Raw genomic sequence first — 11,755 nt, 5'->3', positions numbered from 1 at the left:
CCCAACCAAGGTACCAGAACATTACCACTAACTCACATCTTCTCTACCTCAGGCAGCTGTCTCCCCTGTAGATGTATCCACTACCATGAATCTTCCATTGGTCGTTTTCTTGCTTTTTATTTGAATAGTTTTATAATGAGCTATCTCTTTCAAGTAACTGTCTTAATGTTTAGATTGGGCTTCAGCTCTGATCTATAGGCTTCTTCTCTGTTAAAAAGCAGGCATATCCTGAGCTTGAAAGTACATTGTCTTTTTCTGTCTCTCTATGAAGTTTTGATTGTTTTTGCAGTTTTTAAAAAGAGCAACATACTTTAAGTACTCTCCAGGGACTTTTGTTTTGTTTTGTTTTCACTCAATAGTGTGTCTCTGAGATTTATCCATATTGTTGCTTGCAGATGTGATTCATTCATTTTTCACTGCTGTATGATAGTCCACAATTAAAAACTCTATTTTTCTGCTATTGAAAGGCATTTGTGTTGATTCAGTTAGGTGTATTTATTTTAAATCTTGATAGGTGGCATGAAATTGTCCTCTTTTAAATTTTCTTTAAATGTTTTTTCTGCCTTTTCTCGCCTGTCTTGTTGGAATTCCCATTATGTGTATGTTGCTATGCTTGTTGGTGCCCACGGATCTCTGAGACTCTTCAATTTTTTTTCATTCTTTTTCCTAACTGTCTTCAAATGTAAAACCTTTATTGATCTGCCTTAAATTTGATAATCCTTTCATTTCATTGAGGCCCACTTTGGGTGTCTTGTTACTCTGAGCTCCCTCTACAACTTATCTCTTGTCTTCTAGTCTGTTGCTTCCACCTCCTGATATTGAAACCTTACAGTGCGGTGACGTGACCTTTTCTAATTGTTTTCCATGGAGATTGCTGCTGGTTTTAATGTGTCCAAGATAGGGAATTTTCTGCTTTATGCTCCAAACAAAGTCAACTCCTTTTGCAGCAGAGCTACTTATCCTTACAGCCTCCCCTGCCCTGGCTCTGTTTTCATGCCATTGAGCTAGAGGGTGGGTAGGATTAGCCCATGCTAAAATGCCAGCAATTTTCACTATTCTTACTGAGGCTCAGTACATTTTCTTGAATAAACTCTTCTCAGTGTCTTGTATGCCATTGGTTAAAGTTCTTTTTGACAATTTTATGAAGACATATTGATGGCTTTTGGGAAGAGAACTTTCCAAACTTCAACTCAGCCATTCTGAATTTTTATTCCAACCAGGTAAGTAAGAATTCAAATGGTTTTGGATTCAGTTTGGTTTGCAGTTTTATAACATTGTTAATTGTGAAAGCACTTTCACATATTTTATCCTGAGTCTTTACTCGTAGAAGGGATGGAGACCTCTTCCCCAGGGAGGATTCAATGGGTGGGATGACTTAAATAGGGCCACTCCATCAGCTTGGGGACAAGATGGGATGTTCATGGACCCTTGTGTCACTTGCTCCATCTCCTTTACCGATCAAGATCACCACAGCCTTCTTTTGTGCTTTGTCTCATTTTTTAATTTTGTTACAAGGCAATAAAGGTAAGAATCTTTTGTCTCTGAGGGAATTTATTATGGCACAAGCAAGAAAATCCACTCTGATACTGCATTAAGAGAGAGCGATGCCAGACTCCAAGAAGAAATCTTTTCCAAGGTCAGGAATGGGGGGCACCCGGGGAGTCTGGAACAGCTCTTTCTCTGACAATTTCACATAGGAAGGGAGGAGGAGAGAGGGAGTGAACAGCAGAATCCAGATTTGTTTTTCACATTCCTTGAAAGGGAACTGATTCTCAGAATCCAGGTGCTCTCTGATTAGGGAATTCCCAGCACTAGCTTTTCCTGGGAGGATCCCAGACTTGCTCTCACGGCCACTCCATGCTGGAAACCCCCAGCTCCTGTGCGTAGCTTCTCTGTTGCCAGCCCAAAGTCTGGTCAATTAGGAAGAGCATGATGCTGGTGTGTTTTGGGTGGAGATATCTATTCCTATTTGTGGAGCTTGTAAGGGGAAGGTAGCCTCACTTTAACTGACCAGAATGGATACCTGACCAACCCCTAAGACTCTGCCTGGGCGTGGAGACCTCAGGGATTTAGTCTTTGCTTGGCCCCAACTGTTAAGCCCTGGAGGTCCAGGGGAGCCTGTAGAACCTGATGGGGGTTGGATGATGGGTGTCAGTGTCATCTGTAGGTGGACCAAGATGGCAACCTTGAATATTCACAGTCCTGGAAGAATAGTTCTTAGCAACTTTTCTACCAGATTCAGTCCTCCATCAAGCTTTGACTCCTGCGCTTATGGATTCTCCGTTCACCTCTGCTGAGTGGGGAGGAATAAACGGGATAGTCTAGGCAGGGTCTGCCATTCAGGAATGCCCCTGATGGCATTTAGACCCTGAACCTCTTCTTGCTGTCACTTATCCCAAGGCTACTTGCTGTTTCCTCTCCTCTGCTTTTCTTTGTCTCTTTGCCTCCCTTCTCTATATACACCTCTCCTAACACACACACACACAAACACACACACAGAAACACACATATTGATCCCTACCCCATAAAACCCCCACGTGTCTGTCAGTTTGTCATACTGTGGGGGCTTGCATGTTGCTGTGATGCTGGAAGCTATGCCACTGGTATTCAGACACCACCAGGGTCACCCATGGTGGACAGGTTTCAGCTGAGCTTCCAGACTAAGACAGACTAGGATGAAGGACACGGCAGTCTACTTCGGAAAAGAATTAACCAGTGATACCTTATGAATAGCAACAGAACACTGTCTGATAGAGTGCCAGAAGACGAGCCTCCCAGGTTGGAAGGCAGTCAAAAGACGATTGGGGAAGAGCTGCCTCCTCAAAGTATAGTTGACCTTAATGATGTGGATGGAGTCAAGCTTTTGGGATCTTCATTTGCTGATGTGGCACAACTCAAAATGAGAAGAAACAGTGCGAAAATCCATTAATAATTGGAACATAGAATGTATGAAGTATGAATCTAGGAAAATTGGAAATCATCAAAAATGAGATGGAATAAATAAACATCCATATCCTAGGCATTAGTGAACTGAAATAGGCTGGTATTGGCTATTTTCAATCGCACAATCATGTGGTCTACTCTGCTGGGAATGGCAACTTGCAGAGGAATGGCATTGCACTCATCGTCAAAAAGAACGTTTCAAGATCTATTCTGAAGTACAAGGCTGTCAGTGAAAGGATAATATCTATACACTACAAGGAAGACCAATTAATACAACTATTATTCAAATTTATGCACCATCCACTAAGGCTACAGATGAAGAAATTAAAGATTTTTACCAGCTTCTGCAGTCTGAAATTGCTCAAACACACAATCAGGATGCATTGATAATTACTGGTGATTGGAATGTGAAAACTGGACACAAAGAAAAAGGATTGGTAGTTGGGAAATATGGCCTTGGTGACATACATAAATGATACCAGAGATCCCATGAGATAATTTTGCAAGACCAATGACTTCTTCATTGCAAATGCCTTTTTCAGCCACATAGATGGCGATTATACATGGGGACCTTGCCAGACACAGCACACAAGAGTCAAATAGAATACATCTGAGGAAAGAGACTACAAAATGCTCAATATCATGAGTCAGAACAAGGGCAGCAGTCGACTGCAGAACACATCATCAATTGCTGATCTGCAAGTTCAAGTTGGAACCAAAGGAAATTAGAACAAGTTGACAAGACCCAAAGTATGACCTTGAGTATATTCCACCTGAATTTAGAGACCATCTCAAGAATAGATTTGACACGTTGAATACTAATGAAGGAAGACCAGACGAGTTGTGAAGTGACATCAAGGACATCATACATGAAGAAAGCAAGAGGTCACTAAAAAGACAGGAGAGAAAGAAAAGACTAAATGCATGTCAGAAGAGACTTTGAAGCTTGCTCTTGAACGCCAAGTAGCTAAACCAAAAGAAATGATTAAGTAAAAGAACTGAACAGAAAATTTCAAAGGGCAGCTCGAGAAGACAAAGTATAACAATGACATGTGCAAAGAGCTGGAGATAGAAAACCAAAAGGGAAGAAGAGGCTTGGCATTTCTCAAGCTGACAGAAGTGAAGAAGAAATTAAAGCCTCGTGTTGCAAGAGTGAAGGATTCTATGGGGGAAAATATTAAATGATGCAGTAAGCATCAAAAGAAGATGGAAGGAATACACAGAGTCATTATACCAAAAAGAATTGGTTGATGTTCAACCATTTCAAGAGGCAGCATATGATCAGGAACCGATGGTACTGAAGGAAGAAGTCCAAGCTGCACTGAAGGCATTGGTGAAAAACAAGGCTCCAGGAATTGACGGAATATCAATTGAGATGTTTCAACAAACGGAAACAGATGTGGTGCTGGAGGTGCTCACTTGTCTATGCCAAGACATATGGAAGACAGCTACCTGGCTAACTGACTGGAAGAGATCCATATTTATGCCTATTCCCAAGAAAGGTGATCCAACCGAATGTGGAAATAATTGAACAATATCATTAATATCATGCCCAAGTAAAATGTTGCTGAAGCTCATTCAAAAGTGGCTGGAGGAGTATATTGACAGGGAACTGCCAGAAATCCAGGCCAGATTCAGAAGAGGTCATGGAATGGGGGATATCATTGCTGATGTCAGATGGATCCTGGCTGAAAGCAAAGAATACAAAAAGGATGTTTGCCTGTGTTTTATTGACTATGCAAAGATATTTGACTGTGTGGATCATAAGAAATTATGGATAATGTTGTGAAGAATGGGAATTCCAGAACACCTAATTGTGCTCATGAGGAACCTGTACATAAACCAGGAGACAGTTGTTTGAGCAGAACAATGGGAAAGGTGTGCATCAGGGTTGTATCCTTTCACCATACCTACTCAATCTGTATGCTGAGCAAATAATCCAAAAAGTTGGACTGCATGAAGAAGAACAGGGCATCAGGATTGGAGGAAGACTCATTATCAACCTGTGTTATGGCAGGTGAGACAGCCTTGCTTGCTAAAAGTGAAGAGCGCTTGAAACACTTAATGATGAGGATGGAAGACCACAGCCTTCAGTATGAATTGCACCTCAATATAAAGAAAACAAAAATCCTCACAACTGGACCCACAAGCAACATCATGGTAAACTGAGAAAAGACTGAAGCTGTCGAGAATTTCATTTTACTTGGATCCACAATCAACACTATGGAAGCAGCAGTTAAGAAATCAAAAGACGCATTGCATTGGGCAAATCTGCTGTGAAAGACCTCTTTAATGTGTTGAAAAGCAAAGATGTCACCTTGAAGATTAAGGTGTACCTGACAAAATTCATGATATTTTCAATTGCATCCTATGCTTGTGAAAGCTGGACAATGAATAAGGAAGACCGAAAAGAATTGACACCTTTGAATTGTGGTGTTGGTGAAGAAAATTGAATATACCATGGACTGCCAAAGAATGAAGAAATCTGTCTTGGAAGAAGTACAGCCAGAGTGCTCCTTAGAAGCAAGGATTGCAAGACTACGTCTTATATACTTTGGACACGTTATCAGGAGAGATCAGTCCCTGGAGAAGGACATCATGCTTGATAAAGCACAGGGTCAGTGAAAGAGAGGAAGACCCTCAACAAGATGGATTGACACAGTGGTTTCAACAATAGGCTGAAGGATAACAACGATTGCCAGCAGTGTGCAGGACCAGGCACTTTTTTGTTCTGTGGTACATAGGGTCACTATGAGTCAGAACCGACTCAACGGTGCCTAACAACAACAACCCCATAAAAGTACTGGAAGTATTAAATAAGGCAACATATTGGAAATTGTCTTACACAATCCCTAGGATATACCATATACTCAGTAATCATTACTTTCCTCCTCTTGTCTCCATTTAATTGTTCATGCATTCAAAAATTTATTTATTCATATAATCAATATTCATTAAGAACCAACTATGCAGACCCTGTGCTAGGCACTGAGGACATAAAGATAAGTGAGACAATAACCTGACCCTCAAGATTCTTACTCTCTACTGGGGAAAAGGACAATTCAGAGAAGATTCTATTGTTCATAAGAAGTGCTCAGTTAGAGGCTTGCACAGAGAGCTCTTAGGAATACAGACTGGGGACACTTATCCTAGAGATGGGGCTGATAAATTAAGGAAGCAGGAACCTGGTCTTCAAAGGCCTTGATTGTCCGCATAGGAGCTTGGGCTTTATGTTTAATAAGGAGGAGAACATTTATTATTTTTGGCTCAGGAAATGATATGGTCAAGTTTGCATTTTAGAGCAATTACTCTGGTGGCAGCATAGAGAATCGATTAGATCGGGCAAGACAAGGGGCAGGGAGGCAGTTGGTGGTCATTAATGGCATCCCTCACACATTTTGGTTCTTCTTCCTGACACATGGTAGATTTCTTGTCCTTGTACCTTGAAGTTAGAAGTGGCCTTGAGACTTGCTTTGGCAAATGAATAAGTGAAAGTGACATGCCACTTCTCAGTGAAAGCTTTAAGAGTCAGTTTCCCATTTGTTACATTTATTATTCCCTTCTGCCCCAGCAACTAGTAACATTGAGGAAGGTGGCTGTTCTGTTAGTCTGCGTAGTGGGGTGAGAATGGCATCACAGAATCCCTAAGACTGGCAAAGGGCATGTAGCATCAGCAGGAAATAAACCTGTTTCAAATCACTGAGATTTTGTTATTGCTATTACATCACAAACTGATACACCCATAATGAGGCTATTAAAATAAAAATGATCAATATTCAGAGCCCATATGTCCTAGTTATCTACCCAAAAAACCCTATCTAGAGATGCTATAACAGAAACACCACAAGTGGATGGCTTTAACAAATAGAAATCGATTTTCTCATATTTTAAAAGGCTAGAAGTCCAAATTCAGGTTGCCAGCTTGAGGAGAAGGCTTTCTTTCTGTCAGTTTTGGGGAAGGTCCTTGTTATCAATCTTCCCCCATTCTAGGGGTTTCTCAGTGCAAGGGCCTGGGGTCCTTCACATCACTCCGGGCGCTTCTTTCTTGGTAATATGAGGTCCCTCTCTTCTCTGCTCCATTCTTTCTTTTATATCTCAAAAGAGATTGACTCAAGATACAACGTAATCCTGTAGATTGAGTCCTGCCTCATTAACATAACTGCATCTAATCCTCCCTCTTTAACATCAAAGAGGTTAGGATTTACAACACATAGCATTGTCACATCAGATCACAAAATAGTGGACAACCACACAATTCTGGGAATCATGGCCTAGCAAGATGACTTATATTTTGGGGAGACACAATTCAATCCATAACACCAAGAAAAGCAGAATCAGTAGGGATGGAGAGAAGTGGATAGATATGAGAACTGTTAAGTTGAAGTTGAACAGACCTGGTGACTGAAATGCAGAAGAAGAACCAGGTTCAGGTGGATAGAAAGAAGATGACCCTGATATGAAACTTCCTGGATTTGAAGTCCAGATAGAGCTGTTCAGTGACACTTGGACATCAGCTGAGCAACTGAAGAGAGATACCTGGGCTGTATGTAAAGATTAGAGTAGCATCAGCAGATAAACCTTGTTCCTGAGTTCCTTTTTTGGGGGCCTCAAAGTCAAGATTCTCTGCTCTTCCCCTACTAGCATCAAGATGGTATAGGCTGCTGAGGTGAGAGGAACAGTGGGAAGAAGAAAGAGGAGAGAATTGTTCAATTCTAAGAAGATTTTTTGTTTTTCACTATTCCATCTCCCTAGAATTCAGGTGAGGATCTATGAAGGTAATGATGAGGATAAACCTTGAGAAGTGAATAAGGGTTCCTAGAAGTTAGAGCTTGTACTGTTGTTTCTTTTCCTTGTTTTCAGGCACTTCTACCATTCAGAGTCCACTGCAGCATTTTATCTCCTACAATTTGATTTGAAGTTTTGTGCCTAGCCATTGAAGGATGGTCAGAATCCCAGAATCCCACTGGAAGAAAGATTCAGGACAACTGTTCAAAGAGCAGAGGTGTGGCTCTAATGGCCATTGTCTATAATGAAGGTGGGAATGGGGAAAGGAAATCCATCCGGAAATGGGAAAAGATCTTCATAAATTGAGAGAAGGTTAGTTCTAGGATCTCTGGATTGCTGGATGGCCAGGGAAGTACTAGGACTGAAGCAGTAAATCATTCTGCCTGAAGACCTGTTTGAATATAAATCCTAATGATGCTGGTATACTTGATTACAGTGTGAAACAACAGTGTGTGCTTAGAAATTTGCCAGTTTAAGTTTTTCAGAGGCTCGCTTTTAGTCTAATGAATTGCACTGTGTTCTTGGGTAAAGATCCTTAAATTCTCCCAACTTCAGCTCCATCTCAATCCTCCTTAAAGAAGTGGAGAGAAAGCACCTGTCATGGATTGAATTTTGTTCCCCCAAAATACGAGTATCAGTTTCGCTAGGCCATGTTTCCCAATACTGTGTGATTGTCCACCATTTTGTCATCTGATGTGATTTTCCTATGTGTTGTAAATCCTACCCCTTAGATGTTAATGAGGTGGGATAGGAGGCAGTTATGTTAATGAGGCAAGGCTCAAGCTACAAGGTTGGATTGTATCTTGAGCCACTGTCTTTTGAGATATAAAAGGCAGAAGCGAATAGAGAGACAGAAGGGTCTTGTACCATCATGAAAGCAGTGCTGTGAGTAGGGTGCACCCTTTGGACCTGGAGTTCCTGTGCAGAGAAGCTTTTAGTCTAGGGGAAGATTGATGACAAGGAGCTTCTTCCAGAGCTGACAAAGAAAGCCTTCCCTGAGATCCGACGCCCTGAATTTGGACTTCTAGCCTACTAGACTGAGTGAAAATAAACTTCTGTTGGTTAAAGCCAGCCACTTGTAGCATTCCTGTTATAGCAGCACTAGATAACTGAGAAAGCACCCTAATGATGAAGAAAAAAAAAAAGAAAAAAACATGGTAGGAACTAGAAATGGTGAAGAAATGATGGTGGTGACATGACAGTTGGAGACAGATTATGTAACCAGACATGGGCATGATGGACTTAGAGAATTTATAATGGAGGTGAAGAAGGTTAAACATAAACTACAAAGGAAAACCAACAGAGAAGGGATTAAATATTAAAAATCGACATAAGATATGTTAATGTATAAAAAACATGATAGTGTTTTTGAGTTTGAGCTGTGAATTAAAGATACTTTTTTTTTTTTTTTTTTGCTGTCTTAGTTATTTAGTGCTGCAACAACAGAAATACCACAAGTGGATAGCTTTAATATACAGACATTTATTCTGTCACTGTCTAGTAGGCTAGAAGTCTGAATTCAGGGCACCAGTTCCAGGGGAAGGCTTCATCTCTTTGTCAGCTCTGGAGGAAGGTCGTTGTCATCAATCTTGCTCTGGTATAGGAGCTTTTTAGTGCACGGACCCAGGGATCAAAGGACAGACTACCTCCTGATTCTTCATTCTTGGTGTCATAAGGCCCCGCATCTCTCTGTTCGTTTCTCTTTTTTATATCTCAAAAGAGATTGACTCAAGATACAATCTAATCTTGTAGATTGACTTCTGCCTCATTAACATTACTGCCTCTACTCCTGCCTCATTAACATCATACAGGTAAGATTCACAACACATGGGAAAATCACATCAATGACAAAATTGTGGATAATCACACAATACTGGGAATCATGGCCTAGCCAAGTTGACACACATTTTGGGGGACACAATTCAATCCATAACACTTACCTTCTCTCACTCGAGTGTCAGTCTATTTCTCTCTCCCTTTCTATCATACACACAGACACACTGTAATCCACTGAAGAAGCTTGAATGGGTGTAGAGAAGGCAGTGGAGTAGAAAAGTCAACGTTCTTGAAAAACTGTGAAGAAGCCCTTAGTTTAGAGAGCACATTAAGCTGTTATCCCTCAGCTTTCCCTAGAGTCTGCTTCGTTCCCAGAAACCTCATGAATGCCCTCTTGACCTCCTTGTTCCTTAAGGTGTATATGAGAGGGTTAAGTGCAGGAGTGCCTACTGCATAGAAGAGACCAAAGAACTTGCCCCTCTTTTGGGCATAGAGATTTTTGGACTAGAGGTAGACAGAAATGACTAAGCTGTAAAAGATAGTGACTACAGTGAGGTGGGAAGAGCAGGTTCCAAAAGCCTTTCTCCATGCTATTGCAGAGTTAATTCTCAGCACTGCCCAGGCAATGGCACCATATGAGATAAGAATGAGAATGAGTGGCATAACCAGGAAAATGACACCGGACACAGCCAATCGAATCTCATTATAGGTGGTGTCCCCACAGGAGAGTTGAATTAGAGATGGAACCTCACATACAAAGTCATCTATCTGCCAGTGGGGGCAGAAAGGTAGGCGGAGGGTGGGTGGTGTCTGTACTAGTGATTGGGCCAAACCCATAGCCCAGGCCACAACTGCCAGCTGTCCACACAGGTGGGGGTGGATGATGGTGGCATAGTGGAGGGGCTGACAGACAGCCACATAGCGACCAAAGTCCATCACTGTCAGGAGGATGCACTCAGTGGTCCCAAGGAACAGAAAGACGAAGAGCTGGACAGAGCAGCCAAAGAAGCTCATGGTCTTCTTTGGGACCCAGAGGTTTAATAGCATCTGGGGAACAAAACTTGTGGTGATGCAGAGATCCAAGAAGGAGAGGTTGGAGAGGAAAAAGTACATTGGTGAGTGAAGCCTAGGATCCATCACGGACAGAAGGATGATGAGTGTGTTGCCCACAAGGGTCAGGAGGTAAGAAATCAAGACAATCACAGAGAGGATTCTTTCCAGCCCTGGGTGTGCCAAGAAGCCCAGGAAGAGGAAGCCCAGTGGGGAGCTCTGGTTGACCATGGCCTGTTCCTTCAGACTCTAGAGAGGGAGGAGACCTGTCAGTTGAGTGAGGGTGTTCCATCGTGTTTTATAAGAACTCACCATGCAGACTTGTCAGGTCATACAGATAGAGGGTTCTTTTCTCCTTCCTCTCACCCAGCCTCCCTTTCACAGCCACAACACCATCCTATAGTTCTTCTCTCTTCCTACTCCTCCTGCTGAAATGTTTTTTCATGGTAGGAAACCAGAGGTGTACTGAGAAATAGATGGAGCACCACACTGGTACCTCTGACTTCTCAGTTGAAGGTAGAAGAGGCTGTTGTGAAGCATGGAGAACTAATTAAAGAATTTATGCTGCTGTTGTTTCCTGCCATTGAGGTGATCCCCAAAACGTGATAACGCCATGCAGGATAATCTGGGAAGGATGCGATCCATAGGGTTTTCACTGGCTGATTTTGAAAGTGGGTCACCAGGCCTTTCTTCCTAGCTGTCTTAGTCTGGAAGCTCCACTGAAACCTCCTCAACATCATAGCAACATGCAAGCCTCCTTTGACAAAAGGGTGCTGGCTGCTCTTTAGGTGCATTGGTCAGGAATCAAACACTGGTCTCCTGCATGGAAGGTGAGATGTCTACCACTGAACCACCAATATCTCTAATCAATTAAACTAAAGAAAATCCATTGCTGTGGAGTTAATTTCGATTTGTGGTGACTCATAAGACAAAGCACAACTGCCGCATAAGATTTAAGCTGCAAATCTTTATGGAAGCAGACTGCCACATCTTTCTCCTTTGGAGAGGTTGATGGATTTGAACAGCTGTCTTTTTGGTTATCAGCTGAGTAATTAACCACTATGCCATCAGGACTCCTCAAATTAATTAGTGTTCATTAATCAGCAAACAGTTATTGAGCACACATTATGTTCTGAGCACTGTGGCACTACTGAATTGTCCTTTTATTATGGGTGGGGGGAATTAGAAAGAAATGTGCGCT

At 41.9% G+C, this 11,755-nt stretch overlaps 1 protein-coding gene across 1 annotated transcript; it reads right to left on the bottom strand.

Moving 5' to 3' along the window:
- Positions 1-10,008: 10,008 nt before the first annotated feature.
- On the bottom strand, positions 10,009-11,031 carry LOC100677624 (olfactory receptor 2H1-like). Its single transcript, XM_023542710.2, has one exon. It carries the CDS (start codon positions 10,783-10,785, stop codon positions 10,009-10,011), a length of 777 nt encoding a protein of 258 aa, XP_023398478.2. The 5' UTR covers positions 10,786-11,031.
- Between the last annotated feature and the right edge of the window lie 724 nt (positions 11,032-11,755).

The sequence above is a fragment of the Loxodonta africana genome, chromosome 1 (genome assembly GCF_030014295.1).
Source record: "Loxodonta africana isolate mLoxAfr1 chromosome 1, mLoxAfr1.hap2, whole genome shotgun sequence".
Classification (NCBI taxonomy): domain Eukaryota; kingdom Metazoa; phylum Chordata; class Mammalia; order Proboscidea; family Elephantidae; genus Loxodonta; species Loxodonta africana.
The sequence above is the reverse complement of the archived record's forward strand: the minus strand, read 5'-3'. Positions and strand labels throughout refer to the sequence as shown.

What these genes read in the sequence shown, in the direction of transcription:
- LOC100677624 (XM_023542710.2), bottom strand. Translation starts at nt 10,785, where the DNA reads ATGGTCAACCAGAGCTCCCCACTGGGCTTCCTCTTCCTGGGCTTCTTG.